The sequence below is a fragment of the Camelus bactrianus genome, chromosome 9 (genome assembly GCF_048773025.1).
Source record: "Camelus bactrianus isolate YW-2024 breed Bactrian camel chromosome 9, ASM4877302v1, whole genome shotgun sequence".
Taxonomy (NCBI): domain Eukaryota; kingdom Metazoa; phylum Chordata; class Mammalia; order Artiodactyla; family Camelidae; genus Camelus; species Camelus bactrianus.
The window spans coordinates 5566251-5580824 of NC_133547.1; the positions used below are offsets into that span (position 1 = coordinate 5566251).

A 14574-nucleotide genomic window follows, 5' to 3' on the forward strand; every position below is an offset into this window, starting at 1 on the left:
ATTCTGGATGGGTGCCGCGGGGTTGGGGAGGGTGTAGGGGGTGGGGAGGGGGGAGGTGAGGTTGGGGTGGGGAGGGGAAAGGGACTGGATGGGGGGCAGCGCGGGGCGGAGAGGAGAGACAAAGCAAAAAGAGGAACAATAACAAAAGAAAATATTTAAAAAGAAAACTAGAACACACACACAAAAAAATCCAGAAAAAAAAAAACCTGAAATAAAAGCCCGAGAATTGTCTTCCAAGGGGGGGTGGGAGGAGGAAGAGGAGGGGGGGCGGATAAGGACTTCTGGTTCTCGTTGGGACTGGGATCGCACACGTTGAAAGCCCCGGCGCCCTGGTCGTCCCTCTCTCGGGCCTCAAGAGTTCATCCCTCAAAGGATTGGGACCCGGGCGTCTATTGGCAGGGACTGGGGGAAGATTAGGGAGGCAGGATTATCTTATGGGGGTTCGTCCCTACCCCCCCATCACCTCCCTCCCCCTGACTCCCCACCAAGATTTTGCAGAGAGAAATGGCTTTTGTACCAGGTCATTCTTTATAATTAAACTCACAGTATCCACCCCTCGAGCCGACCCCGCCTCCTTCCTGGGGAGGCAACGCCCCTTTCCTCCCTGGTTCCGGGGGGGTCCCCCGAGCCAATTGGGCGGTGCGCAGGCGCAGCCAGGGCCAGCCCCCCAGCATCAGTCTTCCTCGGTCGGCTCCGCCCCCAGAGCCTCGAGCATGCGCCTTCGGACCAGGGAGCGGCGCAGGTGCAGGCGGTAATCGCCCAGCAGCAGTTCGTCGTGGCGCACGAGAGGGTGCGGAAGCCCGCGGAGGCAGAGCCCCGAGCGCAGCAGGCGCGACCGAGTCTGGAAATCTGCGACAGTGATGAGCCACCTGCGAGAGGGCGAGGCCAAGAGGAGAGGGGCGGGGCGGAGACGGAAGGGGAATCGCTGGTGGCCTCAGCCCCGCCTTTATTGTTCGTTTACCGATTCCAGTCCCACAACCTGTCACTACGTCCCTAAACTCCCCTCCAACCCTGCACTCTCGCCGAGGTCAACCCGTACTTCGATCCTCACCTGGGTCAGTCTAGGCCCCGTCTTCTCTCTCAGCTTGATTCTGTCGAGGCTCCATCTTTTTAAGCCGCCGTTCCAGGGCCCGACCCTCACCCAGCAACTCCAGGGGGTCCTGCCCCTTCAGTGTGGCTCTCAGGCCTGTGCCCCCATCGCAGTCCCCTCCCCCCGCCTTGCCCCCAACTAGACACTTCAGGCCCCAGGCCCACCCGATCACTCTGGACCCTCCCCTAAGATGCTCAGTCCCGGGTCCGCCCTATCATGGCTGCTTCCCCCTGCTCCGATCCCACGGCTCGGTCTTGCCCGTCCCGGTCCCCACCTTGATCATTGAAAGTCCGGTTCCTCACTCCAGATCCAAACTTCTTTTCCGATCTCACCTGTCCCCTCCCTGCGCCCACTCTCGGCTTCGCCTCTTCTTTCCCATTATTAGCCCTTTCGGGGCCCCAGTACCAACCATGCAGTTCTCCTGGCGCTCCAGGCCCGGGGCCCTCACTGCCCCAGCTTCCCCGCCCGGCCCCTCCCCGCGCGACGGTTGGCGGGCACCTCCTATTAGCTCCAGGCCACGCCCACACGGCGCCAACGCCTCGATCCGCCCCCTCCCCACCTCTCCCGGCCCCGTCCCCTCATCGCGTTCTCTGAGGTCCTGCCCCTCCCGGTGGCTCCAGGCCCTGCTCCCGCCACGGGCTCACCGGTCCCGGCGCCCAGCCGTCCCACAGATGACGTTCATGTTCTCAAAGCGGATACTGCTCACATGCCCGCTCTCCATGGCCCCGGGTAACTCGGCCTCCAGGGCCTCCAGCACCTCTAGGTGGGTAAGGTCCTCTTCTGGCTGGGAGGGTTTGCAGAGAGAGCCTCAGCCTGTGACACCCGGCTTCAGTCCGGGTTAAGAAGTCCTCACCCTAGACGCCACCTGCAGAACCTGCTGGAGCAGGGAGGATAGGAATCTTCCAGGTAGCAAGGCATCTCTACTGTCATTCCAGGTCATTCTCCAAAAATCAGTTCTCAGCAAGCCGATTTGCCAAAAGTCAATGAACAGTCGGCTGAGTGATTCACCAATATGGCCATCTTTGCCAATCTACTGAAAACTTTTCCAGCAACCTGCGTTGGATAGCGAGCTTTTGGCAGCTCCTGAAGATCTCCACAAGGGTCTAAGCCGTAAACTTTTCCTTTTATGGTCATATTAGCATTTGAAAGAATGTTCAGTTGTCAAAAAATAAGGATTGTAGGGGGGTTTGACATCTTGTCGATCTATTTAACGTTCAGAAACATATTGATCATTAACCACGTTTTCCGTCTGAGATTACCATGTCAAAGGGGGATACCATATGTCATAGCATATAAAATTGCTGAGAAACCAAAATGAAGTCATGAAAATGGTCACCTCTAGAAAGGCAAGCCTTGGGGGGGGGTGTTGGGGAGGGTGTCTCATGTTCAAAGCCACAAAGAAGAGGAGCGGGGTGGGGGGTAGTGTTGGCGATATTTGTAAATTTTACAGAATTTCATAGTAGATGGATTAGCAGGATTCCCTCTGTCCTCAGTGTCCCCTCTCTCTACCTCTTGGTCTCCCCTCTGGGATCAGCAGCAATAAACTTGCCAACTGACCCTTTCACAAATTCACAATCAATTTTCAGCAGCTTATCCTGGTGCCAGATTTACAGCGAGTAAGCCACTGAGCCTAGGTTCAAACCCTGTCCACCTTGCTTCTGAGCCTATGCCCTTTCCGCCACCCTACCAGGAGCCTGAGGTGACAGGGGCCAGGGCCACTCACCAAGGTCTCCATGCACAGACAGAGGGGCTGGGCAGCAGGCAGCATGGGGAACTTGCGGATGCATGGGAGCTCCCGGTCCAGCGCCTCATATTCTGCAATGACCTGGCGTAGGTACTGCTTCCTGAGAAGATAGCCAGGGGACAGGGACCTCCCAAGGTCAGGGTCACTGCCATCACACACAGAATTGCTGAGGTCAGAAATCATGGGGCCAGGGACCACTCACGAGGATTTGACAGGTCTGCCCAGGTTCCGAGCCTGCGTCTCCTCTTGGGTCTCTAAGTCCACAAGGAGCGCTCCTGAGGATGGAAAACCCAGCATCAGCTGCCCTGAACACTCCTCACACATGATTCTGCTTAATTAGCATCGCCATAGCTGTCCATGCCACCCCCAGTATAGTTCTTATGCCACTTGTTAAGCAGTTGTCTCTCAGCTCCAAACTCCACCCTACTCCACCCAGGTCTACCACACCAGGGCTGGGACCCTACCAACCCCATTTCCTCTCTGATAGTTGGGGTCCTGTTAGGCTCTGCCTAAAGGGGGCGCTAGAGGGAGACTGCAAGGCAGGAGGAAGGGGCTTTTTGATTTCTATTCCATTTTCTATTCTATCTCTGTTTGTTTTCTATTCCCTTTTTGTTTTCTATTCCAATCACCCAGTCTGGCTTCTTCACCAAGCAGCATTTGAATCCAGTTTGTGATTTTTCCCACACTCTCAGAACTGGCCTCCTGATTGGAACTTGATTGCTAACAGCTCTCAGATCAGGCTGTTCTATACAACCCCTCCATCAGCTGACTGGTCTTTCTTATGCCCAACCACTAGTTGTCCCACATAAATCATTTCCCCTTCCTCTACCATCCTAGAGTGTTACTCTGCCACCTGGCAGGAGACAACAGCTGCCTGCCTCTCTTGCAGCTAGGTGTGGGCATGTGACCAAGTTCTCGCCAAGAGCATTAGCAGGAATGAGGGGTGCAACTTTGAAATCATTTGCTTAAAAAAAAATTTCTTGTCTTAGACTCAATGCCCCTTCCCTTGGACTGAAATGTGGATGCAGCAATAAGCCAGCTTCATCCTTGCTAGAGATGATGGAGCAACATGGATCCCTGAGTCATCTCGTGGGGCTGAGATGACCCACCCATCCCGACCACCTGCCTTCCATTAAACGAGAGAGAAATCAACTATTTTCTTAATGCCATTGAGTTTGGGGGTCTCTTTGTTATGGCAGCTGAAGAAAGTGGAAAGCAGCCCCTGACAGCCAGGAGCTGACCTGGCACTCCCAGCGAGGCCCTGGTGCCCTCCTGTTGGACATAAACAATTTCACGGAACACCAACAACAGCCAAGGCCACTCTGTGACTTTGAGAACCCTCTGGAGTCATGTCTCAACACAACAAAACATGAACACTACCCAAACCACAAAACTGACCAAATAGCCCCGTCTTTGCTCAGAGCTGATGCTGCTTCTTCCCCAACCAGTGTTGGGGTCATTCATTCCTCCCTTGTCATGGACTTACCTCTGCTTCCTGCCAACATCCAATCCAGAGCAAAGCCTGCTTCCCAGATTCCTCAAGTCACCCAACACAGCCCAATTCCTGTAACAAGTCCTCTCTAGCAACCTCTTACTCAGATAATGATGATGCTACCCATGGTCTTAACCACCTGCTTGCAAAATTCAACAGTCGTCTCTTGTGAGCTGGGGCAGGTATCTCCAGCACATGGCTGTGCCAGCTATGCTCCTGGCGGTCTTTGGCTTCAGGGCATCAACATAGTTCAGCTTGTACCATAGTAAGCCCTTCTCTGGTCCCCATCCTCCCACTTCCCATCTGTTTCAGCAGGGCAGCTGGGGTGATCTTTTCCACTCAGTACCCGAAGCATACAAATCGCCAGAGGCTTCCTCTTGCCTTCAGGATAAAGTCCTCCCTGTGATGGGGACTCATTCCTCAGTGTGTGGTCTGGGGAGCATTTCAGGTTCCACCCCAGACCTGCTGGATCAGAATCTGCATTTTAACAAAATCCCCTTTGAGAAGTATCTGCCCTGCATGTTGATCTCTCTGATCATTTTTCTCCAGCCATCCTGGCCTCCCTTCCATCCCTCCAACGTATTCATCTCCTTCTCAAATCTGTCCACCTAACAGTAATAATAACTATGTGTTTAGAGTCCCTTTTAAAAAGTCAAGCACCTTTTAAGCTCTTTCCATTGAGTCTTCACAACAACCTTCTGAGATACGGTAGTTTAACAAATGATGCAGTGGAAGCACAGAGAGGTTAAGTGACTTGCCCAAGATCACACAGCCCAAGTGATATAATCAGGATAAAAAATCTAGGCATCTGGATCCAGAATCTGTGCTCTCAATTCCTCAGTATGCTACTACCTCTCACCCCACTATTGTCTAGACAACAGCTTCCTAACCCCTCACTTGCTCTCTCTTCATTTACTTCATCAAATAGCATTTTGAAATGTAGATCTGACCATATTGCTGCCCCTGCTCCTGCTTTCCTCAAAAGGCTCCCAGGGCTTATGGTCTTGGGATAAATTAAGTCCAAAGTTCTCCCTGTGGGCCCCAAGACTACACATGATCAGACTGTGCGAATGTCTTTTTTTCTCCCTCTTTATTTTGTTTCTGATTTTTCTTGAGGAGGGAAGGGACATAATTAGGTTTACTTATTTCAAAAAAAATTTTTAAATGGAGGCACTGGGGATTGAACCCAGGACATTGTGCATACTAAGCACGTGCTCTACTACTGAGCTCTACCCACCTCCCCACGCCCCCATGGCTGATGTCTTAAGCCTGATCAGATACTATCGTCATCCTCACTTGCTGCATTCCAGGACCATTGCCCTTCTGTGACTTGACTCTCCATGCTCCCTCCTGTCACAGGACCTTGGCACATGCTGCAAGTCCACGTGAAACTCTCTTCCCCCTCACTTAGCTAATCAAGTCTCCCTGAGTGTCCAGGGAACAGTTCCTGTCATGAACTCATAACACCATGTATTTGCTCTCATCACAGTTGCAATTTTACATTTATTTCTATGAATTTCTAATTAACATCTGTCTCCCCTGTATCTTGTGAGCAAGATGAGGTCAAGGACTTGTCTTTTGCCCTTGGCATCTGGCAAAGCACCAGGCACACAGTTGGGTTCATATTTATTGACTAAAGACTGAAGAGATATAACTATCAAATGTAATGTGTCATCTTGGTTTGGGTCTTAATTAACACAAACCAACTGTGAAAAATGAAATTGTAAAATAATTAGCATAATTTAAATTGGTAAATTTATGAGATGATATTTAAGAAAAAATTGTTGCTTTTGTTAGGTATAATTATTGCATGGTAGGTATGTTTTCTAAAAATCCCTAGAAGTTAGAAACGTGTGCTGAAGTATTTATGGGTGAAAAGGAATTACGTCTGGGATTTTTTTGAAAACAAACTTGTCCTCTAGAATGTCTGCCTAAAAAGAAAGTGTTGGGGAAGATACCTAGATGAAACAAGATTAGCAAAATATTAACAGTAACTGAAGTTAGGTATTGGAACATGTGGACTCATTGTACTGTTATCTCAATTTTTGTGTATGTTAGAAATTTTCCATAATAAAAAAATCTTTCAAATTTCCATCACAAGCAACTTAGAAAGAAAATTATATGCCCTGGAGAAATGTGTTAAATGACTCAAAAACAACTCTAGCAACATCAAAGATGTATGTTTAAAATGTGAATGAACTGTTTCTCATGAAATGTGACATTTGACATAAAGATTTCTAAATCACAACTGTGATTTTGATGTATTCATTTCAATGTATATCTTAATAAAAGCATAAATTTAAAAACAAGTACTTATTGGGGTGGGGGAGGGTATAGCTCAGTGGTAAAGTGCCTACTTAGCATGCACGAGGTCCTGGGTTCAGTCCCCAGTACCTCCATTAAATTAATTAATTAATTAATTAATTAATACCTAATCACACTCCCCCAATCATGTAATAAATAGGGGAATAAGTTAGGAGGAAAAAAAGTACGTTTTGAATAACTGAGTAAACACAACACTTTCAAACCTCTATCGGTATTTCCAAGCCCCCACGTGTACCCTGGAGGGTGCTGCAGACCAAGAGGTTAGTAAGATCCCACCTGCCCTCCAAGAGCTTCCAGTCTGGTGGGAGAAGCAGTCACTGTAAAGGGCAATGCTTGCTACAGTGGGGGTGTCATGAGGTGGAGTGGAAGCCCAGTCTGAGGGCAATCAGGGAAGGCTCCTTAGGGGAGGCGATGTCTACAGTGAGACCTAAGGAATAAGGAGGAGTTTGCCAAGAAAAGAAATGGCAGAGAAAAGGATGTTTTATGCAGAAGCACCATCTGGGGCTAAGGTCCTTAAGCAAAAGAGAATATTCTCAGAATTCTCTTCAGGCCCAAAGCTAAAGAGTGCTTATTTGCAATTGTAGGTTATTAATTATTTGTGAGATGGTGTGTTTCATGCCTGCCCTCCCTGCATGAGAACAGGCTGGGTCATTTCATTCATTAGGAACTATAGGCAAAACACTTGGGACCCACAGGCTTTCTAATGGCCTAAGCCAAAGTTTGCAGCCTTAACAGCAACGCTTTTAGCAAGGTTGTTGGTTCCCAAATACCACAAAGGAAACAGCAACACTGAAATGAACAAATGTCGATCTACAAAAGAGGCCAACTGGTCAACTCAATTCCACTCAACTTTTCTGAAGCTATACTATACATAGAGTGTATTTATCAGGTAGGTGACTCAGTCTAGGTTAGAGATGTTGGAGAGTAGGGGGGTCTCCAAATGAAAGAGATCTTCAAAGACACTAAAAGAAATCTGAGGACAGAGAAACTGTTTTGCCACTAGGTCGTTTGCTATGTCTAGTGTAGCAGCCGGTGCAGAGTAGGTGCTTATAGCAGACACCCAGAAAGGAGACCCCCTCAGCCATTCCCACCCTTCTTCCTCCATTTGAGGAGGGTTCACTCCCCACCCATGCAACTAGCCGAGGATCACCAATCCCCAGTATCCTCGGGAATGTCTCATCTGGTGTAAACCAATGCCTTCCGACTCCTACTGCTCAACAAAGTCACCTGGCAAGCCTTCAAAAAATATAGATGCTAGGACCCCAGCCCTAGAGATTTTGGTTAATTGGGATCTGAAATAGATTTAGGTATGGGTTTTTTTAAGTTTCTCCCACCTAATGTGTAGCCCCACTGACTAAAATAATCATAATAATCTCATTCCTCTTGCCAGGGATTGAGACAAGAGTGAGTGGGTGACTTAGTGCTCGCCAATGAGACATGAGGAGAGATCATCTGGGGTTCTTAAGAGAAAGACCTCTGGAAGTGGTGCCTGGAACTGTGGCAGCCATTTTGTAACCATGAGGTATGTAAGCTGGTGTGCAAAGGGATAAATAGATCCCAAACTAAAAAGCAGGGAAATAGAAACTAGGTTCTCAGTGACATCACTGAGCTGCTGACCCAACCAAACACAAACCCTGCCCCACCTCGGGTCTTTGGATGAGATCATGACTTTCCTATTCTTTGCACCACATTAAATCCAAGTTTCTATTACCTGCCAGCCAAATGAATCCTTACCAAGCTATTACTCAAGAAATGTTGAATAAGTGAATGAATGAGTGAACTGTACTGAAGTAGAGTGGAAATAAGGAGCCCTGGAAGATGTGTCAGCTGGTGTCAAACAGTGGGTTGAGGGACTGCGACCCTGTCCTGGAAGTGATAGGGAATGTGGGTGACATGCGAGCAGGGGAGAAATGGGGTTAGCACTGAGTGCTGGAAGGATTCCTCTAGAGCTATATGGGGAATGGGGTGGAGAGGGGAAACTGGAGACCAGGGAGTCAGATGGAGAAAGGATCCACATGGAAGAGGACAAGAGCTGACCTGGGGCTGTGGGGATGGAGAGATAAGGACAGGGCAGAGAGAATGAGCAGGAAGGTGGGGCTGGGAACTGACGGCTGTGGGAGGGAATGAGGGGACAGTGCCTGGATTCTAGCCCAGGGACCGGGTCCATTCAAACATAGGAAGCAATGAGTAGGAGCAGCTTTAGGAGAGCTGAGTTCAGTGTGGGAGACAAGGAGAGTGTGAGGGACCAGGGCAGGGAGTCTAGCAGGGGCATAATTGCCTTAGAAGAGTTGTTGAAGCCCCAAAGATTCATGGGAAATATAGTTCTGAGTCCAGAACATTGGCCAGGGAACTGCAGGGCCTCATGGGAAATGTAGCTTGAGGTCTAAAGGGTACTGCCCAGGAATCTGGTGGACATAAGAATTTGGGTGTTAGCGCTTTCTTTGGAAGGCCAGTGATCTGCTTAAGGTCACGCTGCAAGCCAGGGCTGTGACATGATGCTCAAATGAAGGACCCCCACCCGCACATGCTTACAAACACACAGACAGACACAGCTCAGTACCTGCCTCCCTGTGCACGCTGAGGTTGCCCGCGGTGGAGGAGCGCGGGGGCTCCACCTCTTGTTGCATCCTGGGAAGGCGGGTAGGGGTTGTCTCAGGAGGATGGGGAGAAGAGCTCTGACTGGGCCACCCACCCCATCTCCTTCTCTCCACTTCTGCCTCCTTCTTGTCTTTAAAGCCCCGGGGCAAAAATATGGAAGGCTGAGACCACATTGGAATCTGGGTTCCCCTAACCTCTGGGACTCCCTGTGTGCCCCAGTTCCCTCTTTCCCATTTTTCTGTTTCTTCCTCTATGTCTCCTAGTCTCCTTGAGTTTCTTCCCTGACCCCTCTCTCTCACACTCTTTTCCTCATCATTTCCCCATCTCTCTGCCCTCCTCCCGCTCTCCTGCTCTCCCCATCTCTTTCCCCTGATTTCTCCTTGTCTCTCTCCCCATCTCTCCTCCACTCTTTCCCTCGACTTCTCCATCCTGTTTCTCCCCACTTCTCTCCCCTTCCCTTGTCCCATCTCCCCAGTGTCCTTCTCCATCAGCTTTTCAGACATCTGCCCAGCCCCACATCCCTCCCTCTCTTCATAGTTTTCTGTCTCTCTCTAACCCTATCATTCTCTCTCTCTCCCCTTATCTCTCTCCCCATCTCTCCCAGTCCCTTTTCCATGTGTCCCCATCTCTGTTCTCTCATATCTGCCTCTGCCGGGCTCCTTGACTCCCTCCCTCTGTCATCCCTTTTCTGTTCCCACTTGCCCTCCGCTCATCCCTGTTACACGCAGGAAGTGGTTAGACACAGGTGAGATTCAAACAGAAACTGAGTTCTATATGGGGGAGGGAAAGGTGGGCCAGGGGCCTGGTTGCCATGGTACCACCAGAGGGTGGGGGAGGGGCTGGAGGCTCCAACTCCTGGGTCTAAGAGAGGAGGGAGCCGGGAGCCTGGATTCCTAGATCTGGAAGAGGAGGGTCTGGGGACTCCCAGGCCCAAAGTGCAGGAGGGAAGGAGTTTAGCCACATAGGTACCCATTGGACATCCCTTCTCTGTTCAGAGCTCTTAGCCGAAACTGTGGGAGAGAAGCCTGGATTTTTTTAGTTCTTTATCTTCCCAGTCTCTGTTACCTGTACCTCTAGTCTCTCTCCACTACCAGCAGGCCTCTGCCTTAACTGTCATTTATTCCTGCTTGATAAGCATCAGTTCTCTGCTTTTTAGGGAGCATCTTGATTTCTCAGTCATTTGTTCAGGGTTGAGCTTAAAACTCAATCTAGAATAGAGAGTCAGTTTTTGAACTTTTGCTGGACCTTATAAAAGAGGATCTGTCTTTTTCCAATGAGGCTGCCTGGCTGGTCAGAGCCCAGGTTGGAGCTGCTGGGGTCCATCGCATCACCATATGGGGAGAGAACCTGCCTGGAAGCAAAGACAACACAAGGAAAGCAGAGACAAAGGATGCAGGCAGTCAGATTCCTGATGATGATCGGGCCACCTGGATCTAGCTGTGCCTGAAGCCCTCATCCACCCAATTAATTCCCTCTTATGCTTAGGTCATTTGAGTTTTTGTCATTGGCAATTAAAACAGTCCATACTTAAACAGACTCAGTTCCTCTGTGGCCCTGATTCCTTAATGGCATCCTTATGTCTCTTTTTCTCCCATCAGGCTGTCCTTCACTTCCAGTTACCAAGTCCATCCTTATAGGTTAGGGGACATCTTTCATTCCCATGACGACAAGCACATCTAGCCCCCACAGCCTGTCAGTCTCCAAGCTCTATCTCTTCTGCTTCCTGCCTCTGCTCCTTCTTCTCCTCTTCATCCCCACGGCCCTGACCCCTACCCAGGACTCAAGGTCCTCTCCTGCCTAGACCCTCACCACAGCCTCCTTCTTGCCCTCACATCCTCCAGTCTCTTCCCTTCCTCATTCCTCTCCCCACAGGGTTCCAGAGGGGTCTTTCTCCACCCAGAGCTAATCCTGCCCTTCCCCTGCCTCCAGCCCTCCGCTCCCAGGTGCCCCTGGACAATGTTTCAGCCCCTCTGCCAGGCGTTTGAGATCTGCATGATCTGGTTCCAGCCTCCTCTCTCACCTCCTCCCTTCAAACATTCTTCAGTCATCTTTTATTAATTGCTTTATTTAATTAATCCCTCCTCCACCCACCCCCACTCCTGTCTCCACTCTCCAAGTGCTGCCTTCTGCCCTTTTCCTGGTGCCCATATGCCCTTATCCATTCATAAGAAGCTCAAGTGCCCCCACCTCCAGGAAGCCTGCCCTCTTCCTCCAAGTTGCGTTTTCTGTCTCCTTCCCCTGCACATTCTTTATCTGCTCTTTTTTCCAGAACTCTGAACACTGTCACTCTCCCTGTCTTGCTCAGGGATTTTGGTCTGTGTCTGCCTCCCTCTCCAGACCAGGGGGCTCTGACTCATTTCTGGCTCTCCAGCATCAGGGAAGTGCAGAATGTGTAAGTTGAGTTAATAAACAAGTGACAATTTCCCTCTAACACTCAGCATCCTCCAACCCCATCTACCCTGTCCCTCTTCATCCGCATGAGATAACATAGGGTGAAGAAGAGAACGTGGACTCTGGAGTCAAACAGACTGGCATTAAATGCTGTGTCCAGGCTGTGCAACCTTGAGTAAATGTCTTTTCTTCTCTGATCCAGGCACAGAGGAGACAATTGAAGGATATTCCCTTTCCTAGTTCTCTGCTCTGTGTCCAATTTTAGCTGCCTTTTCTGGAGCTCTCTCTTTTCATCCCCCTTTAAATGTCTTTGTCTCTCTCTCTCTCTCTGCATCTGTGTGTGCGTGTGCACGTCTGTCTGTCCCTGTCTCTCTTCCTCCCTCTGGAATCCGGGACTCTATGTTCCTATCTCTGTGTCTCCACTTTTCTCTGTGGCTTTATTTTTCTTCCTCTCTCTCCCCCTTTCTGTCTCTGGACCCTTCCTCATCTCTCCTTGTGTCTGAACTTGAATTTCTATGCCATGTCCCTCTGACTTCCTCTGTCTCTCATTCTCTGTGTCTCTATACCTTTCTGCATGTCTCTCTGTTTTTGTCTCTGTGTGGTGTCTCTCTCTGTTTCAATCGCTTTATTTTGCCATCTTTCTGTTTCTATCTCTCTGCTTCCTTTCCTGTCTCTCTGCCTTAGCCCCACCTGCCCCTCTCCACCACTCACCCCATCTCTCTCGGGCCATCCCTGTCCCACTCCCTGGCCTGGCATGCAGCCTGGGACACAAATCCCTGAATCAGCATTTTCCTCCTATTCCAGAAATTGTGTCAGCACCGCAGTGGGGGTGGGGCTGGTTGTAGCTCTGGTTAGAGGGTTTGTCTCCCTGCGTCTTCATCCACAGAGGCCCAGGCCAGCTTGGTTTACCTCTGTTCTCAGTGTTTGTTCTCCCAGGGGAGCACCAGGAGGAGAGGTGAACCTGTGTTTATACACACTGTGCATGTCTCTGGGTGTGTGTCTGCATTTGTTTCCAGGCACATTTGCGTGTGAATCTATAGCTATTTTGCAAACTCATCCATTCATTCATGCCCCCTTCCATCCATCCATCCACTCATCTACCCATTCAACTACCCATTATCCATCCATCCACCCATTCAACTATCCACCCACTTATCCATCCATCCATCCTTCCAAGCATCCACTGATCCATCCTTCCACTGATTTATCCTTCCAACTCATACATACACACATACAATTCTCTATTTACCCACCCACTTGTTCATTCATTTACTCAACCCACCAATATTTATTGTCTACTGTGTGCCAGGCACCATGTCAGACAGTGGAGACACAGCAGTAAACCAAACAAAGCACTACCCCCATGGAGCTTATGTGCCCAGCGGTGTTTCTGAATGTGCCAAACTCCCTCCAACCCCAGGCCTTGCACCAACAATTTCCTCTCCCTGGAGCAGTCCCCTCCCCTCCCCCATCATCACCTGGCTCACGCCAACTCACCCTTCTGAGCTCAGCTCCAAAGTTACTTGCCCAGAGAAGCCTTCCATGACCTTCTTCTTAGACACACAGCACCCTGGACTTTCCTTCCTAGCACTGATCCTCATATGCAGTTATCTGACGACCGTCTGTCTCCTCCGCTAAACCATGAGACCTCCCAAGGCTGGGATTTTTGTCTGCTTTGTTCCAGGCAAATCCTTGGTGCCCAGAACAGTGCCTGGCACTCAGTAAATGCTCAGTAAGTATCTACCAATGGCTGCATGGATTGAATTGAATGAATGCCTCTCTTTCTCTTCTGGTTCCCTGTCAAGTGCTCTGCACTCTTCTACATCCCCAGTGGTGATGACAGGAAAGAACCTCAAACTTTCCAGATGCAAACAATGTAGTGGCTGTACACAAGGAGTCTAGATTCAGACCACATGGCTTTGAATCTCAACTCTGACATTTCCCAGCTGTGTGACCTGGGGCAGGGCACGTCCCCTCTCTGAGCCTCCGTTAGTCTCACTTGTAAAATGCAGTTAAAGAGTACCTGAGCAAATTCATGTAATTACTAATTACGACAACACTAAACATTAACCACTTACTCTAAGCACCTCTCTTGAATTTAATTTTATCCTCAGAATAACATCGAAGTGGAATCTGTTTTTGTTTTTTATTTTTTAATGGAGGTGCTGGGGATCGAACCCAGGACCTCATGGGCACTAGGCATGAGGTCTACCACTGAGATATACCTGCCCCAGAATCTGGTTTTTTTTTTAAATTAGTCTCATTTACAAATGGGGAAATTGAGGCATAAGAACGCAAGTCATCTGTCCAAGGCCACAAATGACGAAAGAGCAAAGCTGGGATTTGGACTAGGGGCTCCCACTCCCAAAGTCGCACGCATGGCCAGTGCGCCACGGCTGCCCCCTGACGCCTGGGTGCCTCTTTGGGAACACGTCATGGGATTCTGGCAAACCCATCCATGTATACCTCTCTGAGTGTGTGTATTTCTGCAGACTCCTTCTGTGTGTCTCTCCCTATGGAACAGAGCTGCCTGTGGACCCTGCGGTGGGCATGGGGGGAGGTCTGGCTGTAAAAGTGGTATTTGGGGTGCCAGCACCTGCATGCACATATCTGTGGGCTTGCCCCACCCCCACCCCCACCCTGTGCAAGCTTCCCTGGGTGCAAATGTAGGTCTATCTGGGAGAATGCAAGAAGTACAGAGGATAGCATTCAGAGTGAACCTGGGAGGTATTTCCAGGAGATTCAACATGACTGCGAAATGTATACATAGGCAGCAACTGGGGAGATCATCTAATTAAAGGGAGGGCCTAGGGAACTCGTCTTAAAGTTTGCAGAAGCAGCAGCAATTTTTTACTTAGATATTATATTTTATGGGTGTCACTGGGAGGCAGGGGGCAGCACTGAGGAAGATTGGGGGACCTCCAAGCCATCCCT

The 14574-nt window shown here is 49.7% G+C and overlaps 1 protein-coding gene across 2 annotated transcripts; it reads right to left on the reverse strand.

Moving 5' to 3' along the window:
• Positions 1–81: 81 nt before the first annotated feature.
• Positions 82–3309, reverse strand: C9H19orf81 (chromosome 9 C19orf81 homolog). 2 transcript variants are annotated; one of them, XM_045510750.2, is made up of 3 exons: positions 2814–3309; positions 1735–1874; positions 82–869 (listed from the first exon to the last, which is right to left on the reverse strand). In XM_045510750.2, the coding sequence occupies exons 1-3, from the start codon at positions 3015–3017 to the stop codon at positions 674–676; spliced, it is 540 nt and encodes a 179-aa protein (XP_045366706.1). In that variant the 5' UTR covers positions 3018–3309; the 3' UTR covers positions 82–673. The 2 variants fall into 2 exon arrangements, 1 of the variants encoding a protein (XP_045366706.1); XR_834712.3 differs by lacking the exons at positions 1735–1874; positions 2814–3309 and adding an exon at positions 1365–1633 and having other exon boundaries at positions 732–869.
• Positions 3310–14574: the final 11265 nt, after the last annotated feature.

Excerpts from the sequence above, each read along its gene's own strand:
- C9H19orf81 (XM_045510750.2), bottom strand. The coding sequence starts at position 3,017 with ATGATTTCTGACCTCAGCAATTCTGTGTGTGATGGCAGTGACCCTGAC. Across the intron at positions 1,875-2,813 it reads GTCTGTGCATGGAGACCTTG|CCAGAAGAGGACCTTACCCA; the intron begins GTGAGTGGCCCT and ends AAACCCTCCCAG. Across the intron at positions 870-1,734 it reads ACGGCTGGGCGCCGGGACCG|GTGGCTCATCACTGTCGCAG; the intron begins GTGAGCCCGTGG and ends GCCCTCTCGCAG.